The sequence below is a fragment of the Lissotriton vulgaris genome, chromosome 6 (assembly GCF_964263255.1).
Source record: "Lissotriton vulgaris chromosome 6, aLisVul1.2, whole genome shotgun sequence".
In the NCBI taxonomy this organism is placed as follows: domain Eukaryota; kingdom Metazoa; phylum Chordata; class Amphibia; order Caudata; family Salamandridae; genus Lissotriton; species Lissotriton vulgaris.
Genome location: NC_141694.1, coordinates 650946352 through 650973426, shown reverse-complemented (window position 1 = coordinate 650973426; position 27075 = coordinate 650946352). Strand labels below are relative to the sequence as shown.

At 44.5% G+C, this 27075-nt stretch overlaps 1 protein-coding gene across 4 annotated transcripts in view; it reads left to right on the top strand.

Annotated features, from left to right (window-relative positions):
• ANKRD6 (ankyrin repeat domain 6) overlaps positions 1–27075 on the top strand; it is an 857509-nt gene that overhangs the window by 551904 nt on the left and 278530 nt on the right. For 2 of the 4 annotated variants that reach the window (XM_086926652.1, XM_086926650.1), the window contains exon 2: positions 18172–18433. In XM_086926652.1, coding sequence (XP_086782778.1) covers positions 18314–18433 — 120 coding nt within the window. In that variant the 5' untranslated portion in view covers positions 18172–18313. Of the gene's footprint in view, positions 1–18171; positions 18434–27075 lie in introns of those variants that run through there. The other 2 variants (XM_086926653.1, XM_086926649.1) reach the window with 1 other exon arrangement.

Sequence of the window (27075 nt, the reverse complement as noted above, 5' to 3'; positions counted from 1 at the left end):
GTCTGGGTTCTGTTTAAAAGAACCTCTACAGAATGTGGAACTTGAACTGTTAATGGATGTCCTAAAACAATTGAATCGCTCTGTCTGATTGCTAATGCTGTTGCTGCTACTGACTTTAAGCACGCAGGGAGTGCCTGGGCTACTGAATCCAATGTGCTTGAAAAATAAGCGCAAGGCTTATATGAACCTGCTTGGTCTTGAGTGAGGACAGACAGTGCTGTACCCTCACGTTCTGTAACAAAAAGTGTAAAAGGTTTGCTGTAACATGGTGTCGCTAGAACTGGTGCTTGGCATAATGCTTTCTTTAATTCCTCAAAGGCTTGTGTATGTTCCTGAGTCCAGGGAAGGGCAGTCGAAGTCGCTGCCTCCTGTGTTGTTAACTGAATGAGTGGTTTGGCTAGAAATGCATACTGAGGAATCCATTGTCTACAGTACGAGGTGAGGCCTATGAAGGCCCGCACTTCCTTTTGTGTCTGGGGTTGTGGCATATTTACAATTAACTGAATGCGATCGGGAGTGAGCTGTCTCCCCACTTTGGACAGCAAGTGACCCAAGTACACAACTTGCTGAACACAGAATTGTAGCTTCGAAGGAGACACCTTGTGTCCCTTGTCGGCCAGAAAATGTAAAACTGTCAGTGATTCTTGTTCACATTCGGGCTCACTTCGTGCGGTGATCAGCAGATCATCGACGTATTGCAGTAGAGCGGTGTTAACTGGCATTGTGATACAATCAAGTTGTCTTTTCAGTGCTTGGCTATAGATGCTGGGGCTTTCTGTGAATCCTTGAGGTGCGCGTGAAAATTTGAAACTTCGTCCATTTAAACTGAATCCGAAGAGATATTGGCTCTCTGGATCAATAGGTACACTGAAGAAGGCGTTCTTGAGGTCAATTACAGTAAAGAACGTCGCTTCTGAATCAATAGCAGTCAATAAGGATGAGATGTCGGGAACCACAGGGTACTGTGGAATAATGCATTTATTCAGTTCTCTTAGATCAATCACCAGCCGATATACTGGCGGTGCATTGGGATCAGTACGTTTAAGAATCGGAATGATGGGTGAATTACAGATATTGGAGTCGGTCTCTACGACCACTCCCTGGGTAATGAGCTCTTCAATGATTTCCAGTAAAGCCACTACAGCATCGGGTGGTAACTTGTATTGTCTGATTCTGGGTAAAACTACACCTTGTTTGAGTGTAACACGGTATGGGGTAATGTGCATACAACCTACATCAGTTGGGCCTTTTGCCCACAGGTGATCTGGTACATTTTTCAATCTGACATCAAACTCACGTAACATATAATGACCCTTGAAATCCCGCAGAAAGAGTCTGACTCCCTCCGGGGAACAGCAGATCACGGCTCCTAGAGCCTTCAATGTCTTAATTCCTAACAGATTTTCTGGACATGATTTCGTAAGTAACAAGTCTGTAACACGTGATAATGGACCCACAGCCAGGGGAACTGATTCTGATACCTCATTTACAATGGGCTGTCCTGAAAAACCAAGGGAAACATTCTGTGAGCCTGAGAGGGGTGCCCCTGGAACTTCATCATGACTGATTGTGGTGCGACTTGCCCCTGTGTCAATTAAAAACTTTCTGTCTTTTCCCAATACTTGACTATGTACATAAGGACCCTCTTGATCTACAGGAATCTCAATAAGAGGCAAGCCACCCTCCCTCTCTAGGCTGTTTCATGTATATCGGGGATAGTCGGGGTAAGCGGACTGGGCATACTGGTACATCTGTTGTGAAACCTGCTGAGTTGCAGCAATGGGCTGTGGCTGTGATACCGCTACTGTCTGTGCTGTATGTGATGAAGCATGCGTGGGCTGTGCATTCTGCATGGGCTGTATATTCTGTGAAGACTGATGCTGGTTGTGGTCTTGTCTAGGCGGATGCGGTCTTTCTTTAGTTTTACCTGTCGCTATGTTATGTTTCAGAACTGGGCATTCGTGTACGTAGTGACCTGGCTGCTTGCAATAGATGCATGTCCCTTTAACGGGAGCTGCGGTGTGACCTGTCTGGGTTGTACCCTTTCGGTGGCCGTCGGTTGGGACCGATTGGGCTACTAGCATTTTCATTTTCGTGTCTTTCATACGTTTCTGTTCCTGATCCTGCTCTTCTCTAATTCTGTTCTGATGATATTGTAACATTTGTAACATCTGTGATGGCGTATTGGCTTGCCATGTACTCTCGACCTTGTATACACGGTTTTTAACTGCTAACAGGGAATTCTCGACTAACTTTGATACAAAAAGATGCGGGTACGACTCGCTACTTGGTTTAAGACCACTATTAATAATGAAACATTTCTCGAATCTTGAATAGAAGTCACTAGTATCTTCGTCGGGTTTCAGTTTACAGGCTGATATTGCATCCCAGTCTTCCTTTCTAGTTGTCAATAATCTTGGCAGAACCTGTACTATCAGACCCGGTAATGCTTTAGTTTTCTCCCCAAGGCCTACCCCTGGGACACGTTTGTTCTCTTCGTCTTCTATTTCTGCCCATACAATCTTTTTCTCTCCCACCTCCCATTCTTTTTCTTTTAGTTTCTCGTAGATGCCCGTGGGCAGCAGTACCTTTAACATTTTTGTGATATCTTCGTACGTATAATCCCCCATCAGTAACATGTCTTTAAGCTCTCTATGAAAACCTGCAGGGTCTTTATCATGGCACGGGACTAGTTTCTTCATTTCTAACAGTTCTAACTTAGTCAGAGGCGTGTGTACATACACTCGTTTCAAGTTATGATCGTCACCCATAACTGGGTGCACTTCTCGTAAGGGGTTCTGACTTTCAATGCCATGCCGACGTTCTATATGATACATTTTCCTTTCTGGGGGCGGGGCGGGAACATATTCGGAGCTGATGAAAGTGTCATATCTATGGCGTTGTTCTAGAATTATTTGAATTAATTTGGTACTTAAACCTCTCCATCTGTCCATGAGTAGTTCTTCTAATGTTTCGTGTAAGGGACCTGGATCAGAATGTTGATTTCTGTATTTCGTGAGGAGGTGCTGAATCATGTATACACCTGCTAATTTCTGCTCGTCTGGGGAAAGGTTCAGGAATGTCTGTGCTACGGTGTCATCATTGTATATATCCGGATTGTCAGTCCATAATATGGCTGACCGGGCTAGTTCTTGTTCATCCATAGAATTGAGTACATGGTACCCTACTCGGTCTCGAAGCCTTTTATCAGTCTCCTGGAACTGATGTTCAGCGGAATTTGGGTTTGTTAAGGCAGAGAGAAAAACTCTCTTGCTTTCTGGACGGATGCCTTTCCTAAGGTAAGTTCCCTTACCTACATACGCTATAGTGTCTGTAGTCTTTTCTGGTTCTTCAGGTTCTTCTTCCCCCTCGGAGGAAGCCTTTTCTTTCTCTTCTTTGTGTACGTCTATCACTGCTTTTCTTATTTTCCTGTACATACTGGCTATGCAAGTCCCCTTGTCATGTTTTCCTTCAGATATATTTTGACCCCACTTGCTGAGTGCATCTAATTCACCCTGATTTGTCTCGGGCCTGTCTCGTTCTCTTATTAGGCAATTTATGAAAAAACGTAGTATCTGTCCTTGAACGTCAACTTTCTGATGCTCCATGGCATCCTTAATACTGTCGGGGTCTTTCCCAGTCTGAATAAACTGATATATTCTATCTAGGTACTCTTTCATTCCTGGAAACATCAGCAGGAAATCAGTAGCAGATCGTAACCGTAGTGATGCCATTATCATTCTATCGTCTTTGCCGGGTACTGGATCATATCTGCAAACTGTAAGTTGTCCTTTGAGTATGTCGAGACGGGGTGATTTGAACGTGAAGGGACTCTGCAAGTCCCCGAGCTGTAACCTGCGTGTTAATGGCGGGGTCTGGAGACCCCCCATCGCACCTCCTGAGGCGGAAGCTTGGACATTATCTCTCTGTGGAGTCTGTATCTGTACTTGAATTTGTCCTTTAGTAGGGTCAGGTAGACGTGGCTTCGGTAGATTAACTTTAGGTATGGGAAGCGGTGGAGGGGGTGGAACAGGGGGGATCTGTTGTGGTACTGGCGGAATATGATCTTGGGGCGGGTTACCACCCCCGTCCCTGTCGTTAGGCAGGGCGCGGACAGGCAGATTGGTGTAAGCGGGTGCTACATCCTCTAGATAGGAATTCAGGAATATGTCTTTAGTGGTCCTGTGAGTTACTTTAGTTGGAACCAATGGTGACGGCAGATTTTTCGGTATTTCTGAAATGGCCTCAGGCGAACCCTCGGCCGCGAGATACATACCGTTTACGAGGTTATGTCGTGCACGGTCTATTTGCTCTGATTTTACTCGGATCCCCTCAGTAATTAATTCGTTTTCTTGGGCTTTCTCTGATTCTTTAAGTCTGTCCTCTCTACGTAGTTCTTTTTCAGTACGCTTATGTGATTCCTTACGCCACAGCTCTATGGCGTCTTTCTGAGATTGTCTGGCTTTCTTTTTCCATAATGCTTCTTCTACCTTCATGATGCACTCGGCATCCCATGTTCCAGTAACTGGCCATCTGTGTCTCTCGTCTAGATGCTTAGTATAATCGGCCCATAAATCTAGATACACTATGGCATCTATGCCATGCTTGTGGTACATAAAGTTTCCAGGAGTGTCCCTAGGGGGGATAGGAATTTCTTCCTCTAGTATCCCTTTCCTAGTTCCTATCTGCTTTAACTTGTTGAAAAACGGCATCTTGTTTACTCAGTACTGAACGCTCAATCCTTGCTACTTAATACTAGATACAGCTAGTTATACAGGAACACAATAATGCACATTAAAACAGTCACACTCATACCACGACATTAATCACAAAAAAAGACATTTGCGACATATATGACTACCCCCTATATCGGATGTACTGCTAAACAGCACAGATACACTGTTGAGAACAGTGCACGAACTTGAATCATCGGATGTACTGCTAAACAGTACAGATACACTGCCTAAAACAGTGCAGACCGGACTTGTGTACCCAAACCCGTCTAGATACATCCCAGCAATGGTACTCACCGGGAAGCACGGAAAACAGAAGGCCTCGGAAAACTCGACTGGACTGGACTGGACCGGACTCGACTCGGCTCGACACGTGGATACTTCGGAAAACTGGTGGGCCTCCTGACACCTCGGACCTTGCTTCTTTCGGCTAGGCTCTGGTCGGGATCCTCCGCACTCCTCACCACCTCGTCTGGGTACTGATCGCAATCTTCGTCACCTCCGTGGGCCAGAGGGAGATACAGGAAATCCTGCCGGTACGCGTAGTTTCCTTCTAACTGATGGCAGGGGACAGAGCTTGTAACGCACCAACCGGCGCGTGAGGTGGGGGAGGGGTCCCTATTCGGGCGCCAAAATATCGTAAATATTTCATTTACCATCTTAATTTCTATGCAGGTAAGTACTTAATCAATAATAACTCAATCGGAAAGAAAGAAAACAGAGTCCGTGGTGTTAGAGTTCTTAGGGGTTTTATTCCTTAAAAAGGAATCGTTCCGGAATTGGATATCATGTTCCTGCAACCACACAGGGTTCAGGAAGGGATAGAGCAATGTTTTATTGACAATACATAGCTTATATACTTAATTTACATCATAGAAAGCAATATAGTAGGCGTAACAGCTGAGAGTAGACAAGATAACAGCATCCATGCGTTACTAGTACGTAATCAGAAGGCGTGGACTAGGCGTAACTGGAGGTGTGCTCTAGAAACGTCACAGGTAGGTGTCATATGTGGGTGGCACTAAAACAGAAATGTTGCAATGTCAGCAGAAATCAGAGGCTTGGATGCGCGCGCAGCTGCATGACGTGTGATTGGCGTGAAACTGGAGGGTGCAGGGGGCTTGACATTTACACTGACGGAAAGAGACAGAAATCTGGCATGTCAGATCAACTTGTGCTTCTATCATATCTGATATCTGATGTTTAGGAACTGAGCTATCTGGGCGGAAAGGTCTCTGGGGCAGAAGCTATTCTATACTGACTGTGAGTGCGTGTATAAGCGCCTGAGTGTCTGCATGAGAAGCGTGGGGGCATGGGCCTTCCATGGGAGCATGGTAACAGAGGCTATGAATTACTTGTACGGAGACAGGCCGGCCCTTCGGCTCTGCAGCTGGGGAATGTTTACTGAAACTAGAAGGCAGGAATGTATCTTCGAGGAGCGGAACAGATAACTCGAAGGTTGTAGTCAGTCTTGGCAGGCAGCAGGCTGAGCTAAGCGTGGCGGGCCGCGCTGGAAGTAAGGCAGAGTTCACAGGTACGGGGGCAGCCTGGGCAGCCTGGGCTGAGGCTTTCAGAGTCAGAAGGAAGAAAAAGGCTCGATGGCGGAAATTCTGGGCCTACTTTGCCAGAGCTGAAAAACATGTGGAGTACACTACAAAAAGACGTTGGCATAGCATACTTAGGAACGGACTATCCAACCCATTCAGGGTGGGTCTGAAAGAGGACATGTTAACGTTGGACGCAAATGTATTTGCGTCTTCATAGCTGGCACAGGAGGGAAGTTACATGCACTTTAACTCGTACATGGAGACGGTGGGGTACACGATAGGGAACATAACTTGACCAAAAATTTATATTTCCTCAAACCATCCCCCGGCTTACCTTTCCTTCTGCTACTTCTTTAGTCCTCTCACAACTTTAATCACGGTTCACTTCCCCATCGCAAATTTAACAGCTGTGACTTTCCCTCTCACTCTGCCTCCACTGCTGTTTTCCCTTTCACATCGCCAAACTCGGTTCACTCACCATTATCATTTTCGCCATCTGTAGCTCCCATGTCCTCGTATCTATAGCCTACCTTCTTTATCCCTTATTCTTCTCTTATAGTGTCCTTTTTACCCTCTTACTTCTCTGGCAGACGGGGGGAGGGGCGTTCTCTATCCTTAAGGGCCCACCAAGTTCTTCAGAGGAGCCCATTCCCCCTTAGTATTTGTGATATATGGGAGAATGATAGGCCCCTCTTATTGTGCAGGGACTGGCATCATCTTATTTTATGTTATGCTGCTGCCCTGACCTCTTCTCCTGTGGTCCACTTGTGTCTATCATGTCTCTTTCAGCTTCCCATCTACCATTTGCTTCTCCCTCTGCAGCTTTTCCTACACCACATTCCCATCTGCATATCTGCCATCTCACCTGCCTCTCATTCTGTTGCATCCATTTGCTGTCAGGACACTGTCTTTGCAGTATTGGGTTCACTAATACACATTGTTGGATCTGATGGTCCAATCGGTTGAATGAAAACAAAGACTACAATTCATAGACTGCATTAGGGTCTCAAATGAAAGACCAGGACTGGAAACAAAGAGTCTTGATGACACTGAGGAGGGTGGCAGCTCAATTCCAACCTCTTATCTCCCCACTTGTATGCACCTCTAATCATTTTCTCTTGCCTTCTCCAACTCTGCCATACCTTTACCCCTTCCTTGTCTACTTGACTTTCATGAGGCGCCATTTGCCCCACCCAGCCAGTGATAACGTAGAGCAAGTGATCTGACTTTAGGGCGTGACTGCATGATCACAACCTGGTTTGACCTCCTGGGATTACAAGAAGGTCGGGCAACCTGTACCCCAGCCCCTGTTGTAGCCCTAAACTTGGCCTGGGAGCCTTGTGCTTTGACTAAGCTCGGCCTCAATAACCCTAGTTCCCTTCCTTGTACTACTCATGGTCCAGATTGTGTGTTATATTGAAGAGTGGTGAGTAGCCCTGATCTTCTTTCCCTCCAGTTTCACTAGATTGCAAGGTTAGCGTTTTAAGATGGATCACATAATTGATTATTAGAACATTCTTTTATTCTTTTTATTCTTGAAATCGAGCAGTGTCCCAAGTCTAAAAGAGTGAAGCAAGGCGATCGTGGCAAATTCGAATTTCTGCGGTTACCATCCATAGTCACAATAAACCAGAGAACTGAAGAACATTGCAGGCTGGTGTGTTTTTTTGCACACACAGAACACATTTGTCAAGCTGTCTCAAAGATAAGAGCTCTTGAATGGCCTAATAATCACTCTTCAAAAAATCTCCCGCCCACATATTTACTGTTGCCTAGAGCTCCATTGACAGGCAGGAATCTTCTGAAGAAGTCCGTGGTAAAAGACAGCAGATTACACTCCTCAAATGATGCAAGTAAACAAGTTGACTGTAAAAAAAAAACCTTTGAAGCTTCACCTAAGATCCAGCATTAAGCTCTGTAAACACCTTTTCTTTTCACTGTTAGCAACCTGACATTTTTTTAAGGCATGTCGTGCGCTGGTTACGGATGGCATGTCTTGAGGAAATTATTACGCTTTGCCACAGGTTAAATTTAGGAAGATCACATTACAGACCTGTCACAGATGATAAGCTTGATTTTGCACTAGTTGCCACAATGACAAGTCAGATCACGTATGGCTGGAGCGAGGATTCTGGCGGAGTACATTAGCAAGGTGACACGTATTACCTTGCAGTACGCGGTACAACTGCCTGCACTGCGGAGTGCATCAGAGCCTTTTTTATTTAATTTATCTGAACATTGTCTGCTAATAGAAATGGAAAATGTGATCCTTCATTTTTATTGATTTTTCATGTATTTTGTGAGTTGCTCCTATAATTGTGATGAACATTGCATCATTAGAGACATGGAGCCTCCTTGGGAGTTTGGAGGGAACTGAAAATCCTCAATTTTTTTGAGTAAAACTAAAATATGGAGTACAATCCACAAGCTGAATTTCTTCCACCGTAGGGAAATTATTGTGGAGGAAATTCTGTCAGTGGGTTGCACTTTGAATTTAGACCTTCCTCCACAACCTCCAGTAGGTAGCATGTGATAACCCGTGTTTCCAAAACCTATTTTGCAGAAATTACTTTTCAAAAATCTTTTTTTACATTATTATTTTTTTCCCATAACATCTTATACCAAATTAATAATTGTATTCCATGGCACTAAATTCCCTCCAAAACCGAAATGAGGCTTTTTCCTGGGTAAAGTGTGCAAATCGTCTTTGCAGTGCGCGATGAAAACTCCCAGAGGGCATGAAGATTTTGTAGTTAGCAAGAATAGTTGCCTGTGGTGGTTGCTTCCATAGCATCGAGTGAGTGGCTGCCTCAACAGGACACGTGGGGTTAGTTAATATTTTCATTTGAAATGAGTCATTATTCCCCTCACACAAAATCATATAATCTGTAGACCATATGCTTCAAACGAACTCTTCTTGGGGTGGTGACACTTTGAGACAACAGGAATGGAGTGTGATAACTGAGAAAAATTAAATTTTCCCTTTCCTTGACTGTTTTTTTTGTTGCAGCTAATGACGTCGGCACTTAATCTGAATAAACAATCTGAAGATTTCATGGATTTTATGTAACACAAAATATTTTTAATAAAAGCCAATTAAGTATATTTGTGCACAGTTTCTGCAGTTGAAAGGACTGGGTAATTTGATTGTTTTTGTATATGGTTTTTGTTTTCCTCTTGTTGATATCATAAATCCATTCGATTTTTAATTCTTAATGTTTATTCAGATTAAGTGCCAACGCCATTTGTTATGAGTAACACAGCCAAGTAAAGAGAAGCTTACATTTATCTTATTGTTCAGTACCCTGTCCCTTTCAGGTCATATAAGGGTAAATCTCTTTCATTTGGAGTTTGATAACTGAGAGCAACATTTCGAAATTCAAGTTTCCAGTTTTTCGCAGCCTCACTGCTCATGGGAAGGCATACTAGGCAGGCGCACTGAAGAGCCTGTATTTGTTACTGCCACTGCAGCTGACAGTGAGGCAGGGGTTCGGAAAAAAAATATCCTTTCCCTAGACGACAAGGACTACATTAGCCTAATTTATCTCCAATATTTGGGGGTATGTTTATTCCTCTCTTCAGTTTTTAAGGGGGAGGATAGCAATACGACTACTTCCAGACAGGCAGGGTGCAGAGTTCAGTAAAAGCTCTGTAGATGAGAACATCAAGTGTGGGGTTGATGGTATTCATCTTTGGGTTTGGAGTACAGGAGGATCTACAGGACCTTCTCAGCTGGCATGCTAGTTTGACTTGAGTGGGAATTTCAGTGTATGGTGGCTTGCACCAAGACTCCTATGTCTTCTCTCCTTCGGTAGTTGGATTTGATGTAACGAGAAGCTTCTGGTTGGTCGAGTATTCGGTTTTGATGCGTGTCCGAGCATCTTGTCAAAGTACAGCAGTTTTGCCTTGGTGACCATTTGATTGTGAGACACAGTTATATAGCTTTTAGTTCTAGCTCTGATAGGGGACTGGTGCTCCCTTAATAACTCAGGGAAGAGGTCAGCCTGGTATCAAACCTACAAAAGCAATCCGCACTTTCTGGAGTCTCCCCTGCTGGCGTTCTTATCGTCCTGCATTTAGGGGATTTATGTAATACAGTGTAGTGACTGTATTACATAAAAATGTTTGCATGGGGTATTAGTTTTTATTCGTAGCCTGCAATAGGCAGCTTCCCAACAATGTGTAGCACATTGCTCGACAGTTGCTTACTGCAGAGTAACATCATTGTTTTATGCGAGTAGGTGATTGGTTCATATAAGCTCCAGAGAAGGAAGATCCCGTGTACCAAGCTGTGATAAAGAATGAGACGGTGCAAGTGCCACTGACGCATATATCTTAGGTCTGTCATTTTGGTCCGTCTGCCTATCATTCTTTCATCTCTTTTTCTGTAATTGGTGTCACTGTCTGTTTCTCTATTGCTAGTTATTCTTCAATCTTACCAACTTCTTTTTTATTGCTCTGGCTCTGTCTCCTCGATCTTACCCCGCTTTCATCTGTCACTTTTTCTCCCTTCCATGAAGTTTTGGTACATAAGGCACCTGGGTATTTCCTCCTACACTGGCAAATTCCCATCTGGGAACTGCACTTTTGATTACTCCTACCTTCAGTTTCACAGATCCTAGCAGTCTTGTGTGGACAGGGCTGTAGCTAAGTCTGTGAGATTTGGGGGGGGTGTGAATCTCAAATTTCGCTACTAAAAATGCAGTGGGCATTCCGTAGGCTGTAGGATGGAAGGGTCACTCAGCCCCACCCTCTTCAATATCTACATGAGCCCCCTCGCAGCCATCGCACGCTAACACAACCTGAACATCATCTCCTACGCCGACGACACCCAGCTGATCCTCTCCCTCACCAACGACCCCGCCACCGCCAGAACCAACCTACACGAAGTGATGAAAGATGTCGCCGAATGGATGAAGAACAGCCGCCTGAAACTGAATTCAGACAAGACGGCAGTCCTCGTCCTGGGATCATCGCCCTCCGCCTGGGATGACTCCTGGTGGCCCCCTGCCCTGGGCACCACTCCCAAGCCAACGGATCACACACGAAACCTGGGCTTCATCCTGGACTCCTCCCTCTCGATGACCAGACAAGTCAACGCTGTGTCCTCATCATGCTTCAACACCCTGCGCATGCTCCGCAAGACCTTCCGATGGATCCCCACCGAAACCAGGAAGACGGTCACCCAGGCACTCGTCACCAGCCGCCTGGACTACGGAAACACCCTCTATGCCGGAATCACAGCCAAACTCCAGAAAAGGCTCCAATGCATCCAGAACGCCTCCGCACGACTCGTCCTGGACATCCCCCGACACAGCCGCATCTCCGGCCACCTGAAAGACCTACACTGGCTCCCCGTCAGCAAGAGGATCATGTTCAGACTCCTCACCCACGCACACAAAGCCCTCCACAACCTGGGGCCCAAGTACCTCAACAACCGACTGACCTTCTACACGCCCAACCGCCAGCTGCGATCAACCAACCTCGCCCTCGCCACCGTTCCACGCATCCGCAGAGCCACCGCCGGAGGAAGATCCTTCTCCTACCTGGCAGCCAAGTCATGGAACTCCCTCCCCACCCACCTTCGGCAAACCCAGGACCACCTCGCCTTCAGGAAGCAGCTCAAGACCTGGCTTTTCGAGCAATAAACGGACCCCCTCCCCCAGCGCCTTGAGACCCGCCCGGGTGAGTAGCGCGCTATATAAATGCTATGATTGATTGATTGATTGATTGAAGGGTGAGATGACCATGGTTCAGGATGGACTGAGAAAAAGGACATTAGGAAATGGGTCAGCACTGATTTCATTAGGTGGGCCTCCCTCTAGAGTGGCATAATTGGCAAAAAACAATGGATTGGAATGCTACCTCGAATGATTGCCACTGGTTAGACTATTTGCAAGCATTCATCCCATCAACTTCTAGGTGTATGATTGCCAGTAGGATGCCTGGAAACTTGTGGCTGGTACAGCTTTCCAAGCCTACTACTGCCAATGTTTGTGTATTTTAAAAAGTATTACATTTGTTCGGATTCAAGGAGTACTTCTATTGGTGCAGATTTTCTACACTTTGGTAAACTAGTCAGTATATATAGATTTAAGATCCCGATCCAAAAAATGAACAAGAGAAAACCTCTTAGTGAAATAAGAACAATGAAAAAAAGTGCCACAGACTTAGTAGACCTGACTCAATGCCCCCAGACCCAGCCACCAAACCAAGAATACATTTGAGTGGTGCCACATCCCCACTAAAGCTATTTGTCTGCTCGTCCCACTAGGTCTAATAGTTCTCCCTGAGAACTCCTGACTACGGTCACATACAACACAACGGCCTGAAGTCCTTCACCTGGGATCACCTATTTTAAATTTACTTTCACTGCACACAATTTTCTTCATCTCTGCTACAAGAAGCCTTTTTTTTTGTTTAAATCGTTTTTATTAACCTTTTTTTGTTTGTGTTGCACTTTATTAATAAAGTATACAGTCAGAACAGCGCTCATGTCGTCAGTGGAAAAGAAAGAAAATTGATTGCCAGTGGCACGGTACACAATAACTATTAGCAACAGGAAAGCGGGGATACAGGGTATGGTGAGTGCATCAAATCGTGTGGCAATATCTCAAAAAGAACAGAGCAGTGCTAACAAATCACGGCACCAGGTAGCATGTGAATAATGTAGGTACAGTGCCGTTCAAACTTGACCGGGAACATAGGGCACAACCAAATGAGGACAACTAAAGTGAAGAAAGGTTAGGGGAGAGAGAGTAACTCAAGACCTGCTGCTGCACCCAATGTAGCGGGGGGGGGTCAAAAACCACCAAGACTTAGTGACAATAGGGCTTTGAGACAGAGGGGTTGAAGCAGTGCAGGTGTTGGCGTTAGATCGCATTCACGCCATTGGGGTTATATCCTGAGTGATAACTCTTTGTGTTATAGTCGGGGTCCCTGTGTCAGTGTCCACCCCCAAGAGTTTGGAGACCATTGCATCCCATTGAGGTGCCAGGGGAAACTCTGCTACAAGAAGCCTTATGGTAGGGTTATCAAATAGGAGCATGTGGGCAGGCCTCCACGTTTCTAGTCTTTACAGTGTTCAAATAATATTATAAAGTGACTGGCGGCCCCAGGTACCATGCCAGAGTAGCATATAAAGGAGGGCACGCAGGCAAATAATAGGGTCAGCCATGGGTCTGGGTTGGCTCTAAGAATTTGACCCGTGTTTGGCATGTATATTGTACGACAAACATATTCTACAAATAATACACAATCTCTCCAAATTCAAAAAAGTGTATTTCCTTAACATGGGGATACAGCACCCCAAAATAACTATGCTGGAGTTCAGAAGATGAAAGAGCAATGAAGATGCCTTTAAATACAGTTTTTATTTTGTCACATTTGCTGTGCTGTTTAAAGACAGGTGACTAATGTCAGTCAAGCGATGTCTTCTGACAAATAGCTGCTTATTCTTTTAACATGGAGATTGGTGTTAACTTTTCTTTCTCAGGTTGCAGAGTTACAGGATTTTGTAAAACTATCTGACAATTTTGCTGGAGTACAGGAAGTGTAAAAGGAAAAGCTGTAGGATGTCATGTTTTTTCTAACGCAGCATTTCAAAACATATCAGCAGTTAGGTTACTGGTTGCAGTGCCCCTGGTTGAGGCTACAGGATGCTGTGCCCAGGGCCGGCTCTTGGGTGGTGCGACCAGTGGCACCGCACCAGGTGCTTACTTCAGGGGGCACCATGTTTACTAGCTTATTTTGGTTTTGAAAGCACCTACTGCAGCTTCTTTGCTCCCTGCAATTTCCAGGCAACAATAAAAATGTCAAGTTAACTCTGGTGATTAATGTTCTTCCTGGAGAGAGAGAGAGTGGAGTTTTGTCTAGTTGAGGTTTTGACTGATCATAAAATGGCACAGAGGATTAATATTCATGCTGCAAAGAATGTGTACCATGCAGATCACAAAGTGCATATAATGTAAATAGGACAGTGGGTTACTGCTTTTCTAAGAGACTTCCTTTTGTTACTTGCAGTTTCTAAGTAAAAATCCTAATATAGAACAGTGAACTATTAACTGTCATAAAAGAACTGCATGCACACTTCAAAGTATAGATTAGAGCATAGATTAATGTTGCTAAAATGGTTAATTTGGGTAGAAATCGATTCATATTATTGAAGAGAACCCCCAACTATGGTGTTCTGTTTTCAATTCTGAGTTTGTGCTTCTACAAACCAAGCCCTCTTAAATTTTATACAGCCTACCAGTACAGATGACATGTCACTCCTACACCTTGTAGCCCTCTGGCTTATGTAACATTTCCTATAAGCTGATTTACTTGCATATGATTGATTGTCTCTGTGTAATGTGTGTGTGATACAAAGTGCTTTGACACCCTACACTTGTATGAGTGGCACTATAGAACTAATTACATGCTTCTTAAAGAGAGTGGTTATGGAGACTTGAGGGGCACTGTTAAAAGGTGGTGGTGAGGGAATCTGTGGTGGCGGTGGTCACCACCTCCACCATGGATGGGGGCGCCAACAAACATTGTCGCACCGGGCGCCACCAGTGCTAAAGCCAGCCATGGCTATGCCCATGGTGGGAGAAGGTGCCTCTCCTTACTGTTCCCCTGGTGGGACGAGGCACACAGGCTGCAGGACCCTTATTGAAGGAAGGAGCATGTGGAGCAGAGTGGGTGGTGGGCAGAGCGTCAGAGGAGTATCAGTTTGCAGTCCTTCCACAGAGGCGTAGGGCAGAAGCTACTGAACCTCTGGCTTACAGCCTCAGTACCACAAAGAGGGAGGCAAGCACACGTGGACAGAGTGGCACACGGGCCCTGCCACCATCTGGCATAATCTGAAGATTACAAGCAACAACTAGAGGCTAACCCCCCACATTATAGTCCAGCTGGAAGCCCGAGGCGCTGAGGAGCGCCTACCCACTTTGACAAGATTGTACAACTGGCATCTTGGCTTACCACCCGTATGTTTGCTATATTTTTTGAGAGGTTTATTATTGAGACTTACAGAAACATCACAACATATCACTGCACTGGATAGTTCTGAAGGGACTGTGAAGAATTGTGGGAGCATTTCAAAATTGTTTCTCTTCATGACCGGGAGTAGCAAAACCTAAATTGGGTGATGTAAAATAGCCAACTTTTTACAGATTTTTCAAATCCAATTTTTTTATTAAGGGGTTAGCATTTTTAAAACTGCAAAACCAGGTCTGTTAACTTATTGATTACACAGGGGATATTGACATCATCTTAATGCAGCATTGCAGTTGTAGTTGCATGGGACGGAAATCTATTTATTCAAACATGGCAGTCGTTTCACTCGAAGGGGACTATCATTCACAAAACGGTTAACAGGAAAAGCTGTATATATCGGCATCACCTTTTCCAGGCTTAGACACCACCGCATTTGCATTAATGTGGTAGAGAAAGGATAAGAATGGGGTAGTGGCTTCTTCAGCTACTTGCCAGAAGCAGCTAGATGTCCCACCTCGCCGGTGACTGTAGCATGGCAAACGCTAGGGTTAAGCAGTTTTTTTGCCATTGTTAATGATTGGGTTTTAGGTCCATATCTCTCCACTCCTCTTGATCTCCTTCTGAATCCCAGATCTGCCAAGGCGCGTATTTTTACCTTCCCACACATTTTCTGACACTTATTTCCTGTGAGGGTGGTTTCCTAGAACAACGCTAATGTTAAAGTGCTCTTTCAAACACAAAAACAGTTGGTGGCTGGATTTTTTAAATACGTTTTGCTTTTTTGTAAAGATCATTCTTTTTAATAAACATGACCTTAGATTTTGTTTTAACATATGATTACATCACTAGATTCTGTTTTAACATATGAGTACATCAATTTTCAACATTAGTTGCCATTTTCACGGAGAGAGTGATAACAACTTTCAAAACTGCAATTCTCAAAGTACAAAACATTGTGCTACATCTAAGAATCACTAAACAAGTGTTGAAATATAAAAAAAAAACATGTGAGACATTCGGTGTTCAACTAGTTCTAAATTTAAAAGGCCAGAGCGGAACATTTTCTACACAATCTTGGTATACACTTTGGGGTTCCAAAATCATCTAATATGGAAATGAAAGAAAAATTACTTTTCTACAGAAAGTCCTAATCATCCTCCACATTGATGTAAGTTGTGCGTGGAAACCACAATGGTCAATAGTCTACGCGTTTCAAACCCCTGTTTTTTTTGGGTTCTCTTCAGGACCATGGCTGGATGATTTCTTGAGCAATTGTAAGGGAGTTTCATGAGGTGGTACCTCTGCAAGCACGGTCTGTTTGTTTATAGTGGAGGAGGTTCAAAATCCTTAGAAGCGCATGACAGGATTTCTTCTGACAGGACTTAAATCTTCAAAGGTTTTCTCAAATGACGGTGTCCTTTGCGAGTAAATCTTTTATAAGTGTGGAAAATTCGAGCTCCTTCGAACCTCTTACCAGGTTTTTTCAGGGTTGTCAGTTGGATGTTGACTTTGGTTCTTTCTTTCAGGACCACTTCAGCTTTACACCATATTCAAAATGCGACATATTAAAGTATACAAAAAGTGATAGATAGAATACTTGAATTCATGTCAGCCACTGGTAATTTCTCAGGGGTTCATCCCAGTCCATTTGTTCTTTTGGTCACCATGCCCCCTCAGTTTGGACCAGCCATATGCAAATCAGTCTTCACCCTGCACCAGTGCAAAGTTCAGCCCGAACTACCAAGCCAGGTCCTCACTAAACCGAAACTCAAACAACCCAGGACCGTTTTCGCCCTAGTTATGGACTCATCAACTGGGTACAGCTAGGTTCTAGTGACACAGTGTGCATGGGACCCTTGTCTAGGCATACCCGTCCCACTTAGGACGACCTTTGTCAGTTTCTTCGAAGACAGACTCCATGGCAGCCTGTTTATTTGATTTAGATGGGAACTTTTCCTTTCTTTCATACTGGACAGTCCCTATGTCGGATTTTTATTTAACTTCATACTTAGAAATTTGCCCCCTTTATGAAGACAGACTGTGAATTGGCTTTACTCTTAGATTTTTCTCTTCACTAATTAAATATATTGATACTGATTTAAAACGACTATCTTTTTGCTTTCTGTATTGATTGATTTATTTATTTTGAATAAACCCTTATGGTTTTCAGTTAGAATACTTTCTTGTGAAGGCTTTCTTTATTTGCCTTGGGCCCCCGTCCTTTGGGACTTACACTACCTGATCCTGTATATTAGCCCCCATTAAAATGTAGTACTGCAAACTGGCAACACAAGACAACCTATTACAAAAGGCAGGAAATGTGAGCTAGAATTACGTAAAAGTCATTCAATTAAAGGGGCTGTGAATTAATGAATGAAGGAAGGGGCAAGATAGCCTTGAAATGATGGAGCAGCAGTTGCCCCCCTCTCTGGTGCTGATGTGGCACTAGATAGAGATGCTTTAAAATCATCATTATTTGTTCTCCCATTTTGGATGGTGATTTAGAGTTGCCGGCTAAATTTTAGGGCAATATGACCTGTAGGAGGTGAGATACTTAACCAGAACCTGCAGTCCACACAGAAAAAATGCGTTACAGGTTGTTTGATGCCACACGGTTTGTGCATTTTTTGCGCTTATTTACCACCATCAGTTTATTAGGTAATAGTTTCCATATAACTGCTTTGCTTAAATCAGTGGGAATGGTAGAACTGTATATTTGTGTTATCCAAGTACATTTCTAATATTTCTGATCAGTTCTGAATGAGCATTCTGCTGTTAACACTCCAGTTCCCGCCCTCTTACATCTCCTTTCCGGAAAAGATATAAATAAGATACTTTTTTGAATTAACGAATGGAGATTATCTGTGTTCTTTCCTGTGATGCTCACTGCCATTTCCTCTGATCTACAGGTGCAGAAGATGACATGGTGATACTTCTCTTCCCAGAGAGCCCATTCGCCTGGTGTGCCGGTTGTCATCCATTCAGGAGGCCTTGGCTTGGCCTTTGAGTTACCAGCCTGCTACTTGCCCTAAGAACCTGTTCCTCTAATTCATGAGCCAGCAGGATGCAGTCGCCGTCCTCTCGGAGCGCCTGCTTGTAGCTGCCTACAAAGGCCACTCGGATAATGTGGTGCAACTTATCAACAAGGGAGCCAAGGTAGCAGTCACCAAGGTAACGTGAGAAACATCTTTTACCAGAGACCTGGGAACTAGTGTAACTTTTAAATCGTAGTGTACGACAATCTTTTCCTTACCAGAGTCCATGCATTGAAGCTTCCATTGTGCTAAATTGTGAAACAAAGACATGGTGGTAAGCTTAGGAGTCTGAAATGTTTTTTTTTTTTAAGTGTCCCCGGTAAGTCAAATCCTTTAGAGGCAGACTGTTGTAGTTTTGCATTCAGATGGAAAGGAAATCGTGGGGTTCTTTTTTCTCAGCACCTCGGCTACTATTTCGTAAAATACCAAATGTGTCGAAATGCTCGGTGCCAGGATTGAACAGCGTAGCCAGTCATAGTGTGGAAATTGAAGATACTATTTCTGAATACAAGGGTTAGGTAGCCATCTCATGCAAGTTAACCTGTTTCAGGTTTTTGGAGAATGGTAAGTTATAGGTCACTCCAAAGAGCGCCCCACCAGCAGCATCCCCTTTGGTCAGCCCACTTCCTCTAATTGCCAAGTCATTCATACAGTCACTCACCATGACATCATAAAAGTGGCTGAGTAGATCATGGAAGGAGAGCAGGGAAGGCATTACAAAAACAGCAGATTGCAACACGTAGCTTTATCCTTCTAGTTTTGTTTGTCACCTTAATATGGGTGGAACAATATGTCACAAATTTACAAAAGACCAACCTGGCGAGCCACTCGCCCCTAACAAGGAACAACTTGAGATGTCGAAAATAGCATTAGCACATTCTGACATAGAGAGAAGGGAACCTGTACTAAGCAATATTTTTAAGGATTCGCTTTGTGGACAAACACAGAAGTCAAAATAAACATTGGCGTCTATAAAATGCTGCTGAGTAGGAAATAAATACAGCTGCATTTTGTAGACCTCAAGAGGGGCAGACAAGCATGTGCCAGAGTAATATGGAGAGAGACACAAATGTAGAGTGCCTACAACACCTTGTTTATGTTTCCATTCAGTGCACATACCTGATCGTCTTGTGAGCCTTCCCCATATTTCCCCATACTCTTTTCCACTAGAATGGAGCCAGTTTCAATGTCCCTCTCAGACTACTGTATTTGATTTGAGCAGCATCAAAGAGTGTAAACAATCATCCCCAATTTCATACCGTTAAACCATGGTGGTTGTACCGCTTTTGGCCGCCATAAGTGTGGCAGGGTATACTCAGACGTGAGTCCCTTGCTCACTTTGCCACTGGATTCAAGCAAGCCGGGCTGAAGAAGGCTGGAATGCCAGAAACCGGTCCTCGGAAGCTTGTTTCCGGTCCAGGGAAGACATGGCTTGGCAGTTCGGGCTGCACTGTTCCCATGAGGTACAGGGTCAGACTGATTTGCATATAGCCATGTCTGAACTGGGGTGGCAGAGTGGGCTAAAGAACGGTGATGGATTAAACCCAGATCTCTTGACTGGGTGTGAGTGTCTGATTGATTCAGAAGCTCCGTCCATCACCAACCCCTTTTGTACCGCTGGTGGAATATCGAAGACACAGTACAATGTATTATTTATCTAAAATTTATTTTTTCTTCCGAACTTTATTATTTTTCTATTAAAAAACGAGAGAAAAATAGTTTTATGAAAAATGACACAGAACCGCCACCCTTCACATTGAAGACGAAGAATGATGCCGGGGGGATCTGCGAAGTCCCCCAGGGAGGATTTCTTAGCCCTACCCTGTTAAACATCTACATGATACCGCTCAACAACATCATCCAATCTCCAGGCATCACCATCATCTCCTGTGCTGACGGCCCCAAACTCATCCTGTCCCTGACAGACACACAACCCTCACTGATCCAACTTCACCAACTGCATGACCATGGTAGCAGAGTGGATGAGAGCCAACTGCTTGAAGCTCCAACAAGACAGAAGTACTGGTCTTCGAAAACAAGACCTCTGCATGGGACGCCAGCTGGTGGTCCACATAACTAGGACCAACACCCACGACCACACAAGGAATCTGGGGATCATCCCTGATGACAAGCTCAACATGTTGGCACAGGTCAATGCAGTGTGCACAACCTGCTTTCATATTTTAATTTTATTTATTTATCCATTTATAAAGCGCATGGTTACACCACCGGTGTGTCCCCGCGCTAGAAGCAGACTCTCAGTTAGGTAGTATAGAGATACCTACTCAGATCTAGAGGCATGTGGCAGTAGTTCTAGTGGATCTACTCAGGTTGGATGGTGAGGAAATGCCATATCTTTAGATTTTTGGGAAGGTGGTTTCACAGGGTTCAGCTCTTATGTCCGCAGGCAATGAATTCCATTGCTTAGCTGCCAGGTATCTGAAAGAACGTGAACCTAGCCTTGCTTTCTGTATCCTCTGTAAAGTTACCAATGCCCTGCTTTTGGATATAAGGTTCCGACTTGGTGTATAGACTGTTATCAGTGATTGGAGATACCGTGGACCTTTTTTTGACGTGATTCGGTAGCAGTAGCACATTTCCTTAAACAGTATTTTATTCTCCACAGGTAGCCAGTGCAGGCTTGCCAGAGCTTTCGTTGTGGATGGTCTTTTTGGGAGGCTCATCACTAGGCGGGCTGCCGCGTTTTGTATCAATTGTAGTTTCTACAGCCCTTTTTTGGATGTACCCAGACATAGGATATTGCCATCGTCCACCTGGGAGGTGACTAAGGCATGTACTATTGTTTTCCTTGGATTGACAGGTAATAGAACAAGGATTTTCCTCAGGACTTTAAGAGTCCCGAAGCACTTCCCCATCAACGTCCGGATTTGACTGGCAAATATCAATTTGGAGTCGAACCACACTCCCGAGATTTTTTACTTCAGCATTCGGGGTTGGTAGTTGACCTAGCATGTCAGGCCACCAAGCAGATGCTAAAATGGAAGGGGTCTTTCCCACGATCTTTACCTCTGTTTTTGTTTCCATTGAGCTTCAAGCAATGGTTGGACTTCCATGCTGCTACCTCCTTCAGACATTGGCAAAATTGATGGGCTGTCCGTTCTGGATTTTGAGGCAGTGTGACGATTAGCTAAGTATCGTCAGCATATGATACAATGGTCACGGTCTGACCTTCCACTAGCTCTGGAAGTAGTCCCACATATAAATTAAATAACGTGGGGCTCAAGATTGAGCCCTGTGGGACTCTCTGTGACAGGGTAATACTCTTGAAAGTATGCGAGTGTTGTGCAACTTGGAAACACCGCGAAGAGAGGAAGGATGTCATTCAGCGCAGTGCCAAGCCCCTCATCCCGCACGTGTCTAATCTTTGGAGAAGGAGGCCGTGGGAGATGGTGTCAAAAGCGTACTTAGATCCAACAGGATCAGTGCAACCTTCTGCCCTTCATCCGCGTATTGTCTGTGTTTCGTTTGCCAGGAGTGCTGATTCAGTTGAATGTGCAGCTCTGAAACTCGATTGCGAAGGGTGAAATAGGTCATTCTTATTGATATTATTGGTTAACTGTTTATTCGTTACTTTCGCTGCAATTTTTGCAAAGAAGAGTAGTAACGAGATGGGGCGTAGATTTGCTAAAACAGAGTGATCTATTGTTGACTTTTTTTTTAATGGGCGTACTATTGCTTGCTTCGATTTGTGGGGAACTTCTCCCAGTTGGAAGGAGCATGCAATCAACTCCGAGATAAATGGCATAATGATGTTTCCTCCCTGCATTAGGATCTCTGGGCGTGCTGGGTCTAGTGGGGATCCGGATTTAATTCACTTGCTAGGTTCTTCACCTCTTCTAGCTCAGGCACCTTGAAATAATCCAGGGTTTCTCCCTTAAATGCTGTATCCGGCTTGCAATCCTTATTTCTGCCCTGACGTGCTACCTCTGGGAAGGTGTCATATATTTTTGCCACTTTTCCTGTGAAGAAATTGGCTATTTTATTGCAGGACTCCTCCGAGAAGGTTATTGGGTTGGTTAGACCTACGAAAGATCTTCAAATTACCGCCTCACCACTCCAGATGATCTGCCACACAAGCACGCATCACAAGCAGAGTTGACTACTGCAAACACACTCCATGCCGAATCCTCCAAGCAGCTTCTGCACAGACTTCAGACCATTTAGAGAATGCTGCAAGAATTATGCTCCACCTTCCACGCCGCACCCACATCTCACCCCACCTCAGAGAACTGCACTGGCTCCCCATTCACAAACACAGTCAATTCATACTCCAAAGCTTTGCACAACACTAGACCAGCATACCTGAATAGCCGCATTCAGTTTCAAAAGCCTACCAAGCACCTACGTTCAGCCTAATGCTCACTCACAAACCTTGCCCTCCACCCCTGGCTCCACCCTCCCGCTTTCACAAAAACAAAACAGGAGGTTTCTTGTTCTCATACTTTGCACCCAAATCATGGAACGACCTCCCACAACACATTGAAGCCTCCTTTTTGGCTGAAGACCTGGCTCTTTGAATAATGATGTGGGGACCACTCTCTTGCACACATGCTCAAGCCTGGATACCCTCATGGCTGATTATAGTCCGCTATTTTAAATTGACATAACATAATATAACCCTAAGAAGAGAATGTTAAATGTTTAACTATTGCCATGTTGCCTTGCTTTGACTCGTAGAGCTTGGCATCAAAGGACCAATTTTGGCTCTTTTCAGCTAAACCTCAGCATGACATTGACACACACACCCCATTCTCTTTTACACAATGTTTTCTACTTTCATCAGTGTGACTTTTAAACCTCTTTTGCGGTCTATTTATTGAGAATTTGCATGGTATTGTAGCATTTATATAGCACTTTCTTCCCCCTTGATGAGTGCCAATGCTCATTTTCAGACTGTAAGCATGCTACACCGCGATGGAGGGCTTGGTAGGTAAAGTGTTGTGTTTGTTGTAAGCCAATAGGGGAAGCATTTTGGTGCTGTGTGAGTGACCAGAGAGCTACAATGTTCTGGCGTAGGATTGCAGCGCTTAGTGGAGTAACGAAGGAAGAAGTATGAGAACCAGATGCACCAATTATGATTGTATTTAGCTGCCGATCCCTTATTATGAGGATGGTATTCTTGTATTTTCAGTCTTCTTAGATTACACACTTCAGTAGATAGGGAAGCCACTCTGAGGCCTTGTGGGCTGGTGGAAATTAACTGGCAAAATAAATCGGGATACCTACTTCTGCCTGAATGGTTTGTGTTACATTCATCCTTAAACAGATTGCGACTCAGGTGGCTGCGTAGAGTTTGATCACAATATGTGAATTTCGGAACATGCAGCAGCACACTAGATCGAGCAAGCTCGGGCAAAGCATTCAGAGGCTTCTCCTTCGCAAAGGCAGAGGAATTTGCCCCACTTCTGAGCAGTGCGACAAAGGAAAAATAAAACTATAGTAACAGGATGTCAGTATCATTTTTTCTTCTCTACGGAGCCAGGTTGCAGGGCGCGGGGCTGGGCTTCTGTCACAGTGCAGAAGGAGGCGTGGTATATGCAGCTTAAGTGCGCATGACGGTTTGGCTAGCCGCCTTTGGCCGGCCAGTCATGCACACTTAGCATGTTCTCCACCGGGCTGCAATGCACAGTCTGGGATAAGATCATGCAATGGCTCACAGTCCCCGTCTAAGTGCTGAACCAGGGTGCTCAGACCAATCATGACACTGCTGTCATGACTACAGCAGCCTCATAATTGGCTTGGGGGAGCGTGCGTGATTCCTGCTTCTGGGAGCTAGGAAGATCGGAGGACGACAAGAAGAGTGCAGCATGAACAGGTAAGTCATCTTTATTTTTATTTTTCATCCCCCCCGTTCCTCAGAAACCACCACTGAAAGCATTGTGTGCCAGATCTCTTCATTCATCGATGGTCTGTCTGTTTTGAAAATGACTGATTGACTGAAGGGAATGGATACATGATTTGAATGTTCTTTACTGGAGAACAGTGTACTGGTCGTGGTGAGTTTGATCGCCTTAGGGTGGTGTGAATTGTAGTGATCCGGCCATAATTCAGTACTTTCAACAGGGGCCCAATGGTCTAGGTTTAATCTCCAGACCAGCCAGGTTTTTGCTTTATTCCTGAATGTTAGACGTTCTTACATATTTTATATCTTGGCTGGCAAACAATTCCGTTATTGTGCTTCTTATACAGAGAACATGGATCCCTAGTGGTCATTTTTGTGTTGGGAAATATGATGGTCAGAACTGCTAATATTGATTGTGGTGTCCTGTTTTGAGAGTATAGTTTATATTTATTTGGAGGTATCAAAGGCCTTTTCCTTTCAAATGGCTCTGTGAACTGATGCAGATCATCATGCTATGAGGAGCCAGTGTAGCGCTTAGAGGAGTGGTGTAATGCACTCCCTTGGGTGTAGGTGAAATAGCAATCTTACTCTGGTGTTCTGAACCCTTTGTAATTTGCATATTGGTACACAAGAGGAACCAATGGTAGAGACCATTCGCATAATCAACTTTTGACATTACAATTGTGTGAATGGCATGTATGTTCTGTAGTACCTCTAAGTAACTAACAGAGATGCATCTCAGCATTATCATTATCATATCATTATCAGACTCTCTTTGTGATTAACATGTGAGATGTGTTATTAACTTGAGAGATCAGTGGTACAGCTGATTCCAAGGTCACTCCAACGTTTCTTATGTCTGTTGATGGTGGAATGTCAAGTTCTTTCCGCCATGTTTTTGTGGGCAAGTGTTTGTGCCATTGTCCAAAGGTCATGATTTTTTTTAAACAACTTTATTTAAAGTCAGCACCCCACCCCCACCCCATTCAGGAAAAGGGATTCACCATAAGTAACATGTTACGTATTATACTTAGCTCATCGTCAGCAGGTTACATCCAGTATCATGAAATAAATGTGCAACAACATTAGATCAGCTAATCACCTCAGCAGGAGTAACCAATACAGTGCATTTAGCTCCCTCCCAATCCCTTGTGAATTTTCATCGATTTACCCCACTATAGCCTGTTCCTCCGTGGCATTGACAAGTTTGGGAGGTTTGGGTGTCCTCCTGTCTTTTATGACATAGGTGTGAAAACGAATTCATGTTTTGTCGTAGCTGGGCATAGTGTCTCGTAAAAGTGCAGTTAATCGCTCCATTGCATGTATATTCTATATTTTAGTCCACCACATACCAGTGTCGGTGGGGTTTCTCCAGTGTCGTGCCACCATGAGACTGGCTGCTAGCAGCATTGGGTAAGTAATCTGGTTGTAAAACGAGAGATGGGGACTATTACCTCATTGTCCACAATGCCCAGCAGAGCTTTTAGCAGCTGCATAGGGAGGGTTATATTTGTGATATCCTGAATGACCTGAACATTTTGACCCAGAACTGTGTTTCTTGTGGGCACTCCAACCACATATGTTAGTATGTCTCTCTCTTGACCCACAACCCCTCCATCATGTGTTCGGTGCGTTAGTCATTGCTTTGAGGTGAACGGGTGTCGTGTACCAATGCAGCATGATATTGAAGGCATTTGCTCTATGCTGCAGACAAAACGAAGAGTGTGTGACGTGCCTCCATATTAGGATCCAGTCGGAATCTGTCTACTCTGGGCCCAGGCCCCCAGCCCACTTTGTTGTGAATGAGACTTGTCACTGGGGTGTTCCTTTCTAGTGCTTTGTAGAGGCGAGGCAGTATTTTTGTCATGTTGCCCTCCAATAACATGTCTTTGACCTCTGTGGTGTCTTGTGCTCTGTGTGCGCACATTTCTTGCATTCTGGCCCAGTGCAGGAATTGTGTGATGCAATATAAGTCTTTGGGACCGGACAAAAAGTAATTAGCCCACTGGTCTCTTGTTTTGGGAACTCCTGTCACATACAATTGTCCTATTCACAGTATGTCTATGTAACCTGAGGATGGGAGATAGCGTTTACAACGATGTGACTACCACGCGCGTTGGTAACAACGTAGATGTTTCATCGTCCATGTTATTACCACGCTTGGCATTACAACGCAAGTCTTTTCTACGACTTGCGCTAGATGGCACGCAACACCAGGGAATGTGTTGGATTTTAAGTCCAACACATTCCCTGCTGTTGCTCTAACTGGAGTAGGAATAGTAATTTATACTATTCCTAAGACAAGTGCGCCATCTAGTGCAAGTCGTAGAAACGACTTGCGGTGTAATGCCATGCGTGGTAACAACGCGGACGATGCAGCGTCCGCATTGCTACCTACCGTGATGAAATATGTTGTGTTGTAACGTCACATATTCCTGAGGATTTGTACTGTTTATCCATCAGCCCCGGAGGATAGTCCAGATTCCCCATCACTGGGGTGAGGGGTAGGTTGTGAACTCTTTCGTCTTCTGAGGCTCAGTCTCGTAGTGGAGGGTTACCCTTGTCAACCATCTTGAAGTCAGTGTGGGGCCTCTGGTCCACGGGGTTTGCTAGAGCAGATGGTGAAGGGAGCTGCATTCCTGCTCCATCTGACACCACAGTTTGTCTGCGTCTGGGGAACACCACGCCAAAGCTTGAGAAAGCTGAGCAGCTAAAATGTAGCAATCTATTCCGGGGACCCCAGTTTCACAGTCTTGTGGGCCTCACTTCAAGAGAGATCGAGCCACTCATGGCTCTTTACCGTCTCATATAAATGCTCACTTCTTCCGGCTGACGTGCTTGACTGTGTCTGGAGGTCCCACAGAGGGAACTAGCAAAAAAGATAATGCAGCCTTGGCAAAAAAGTTAATCTTCAA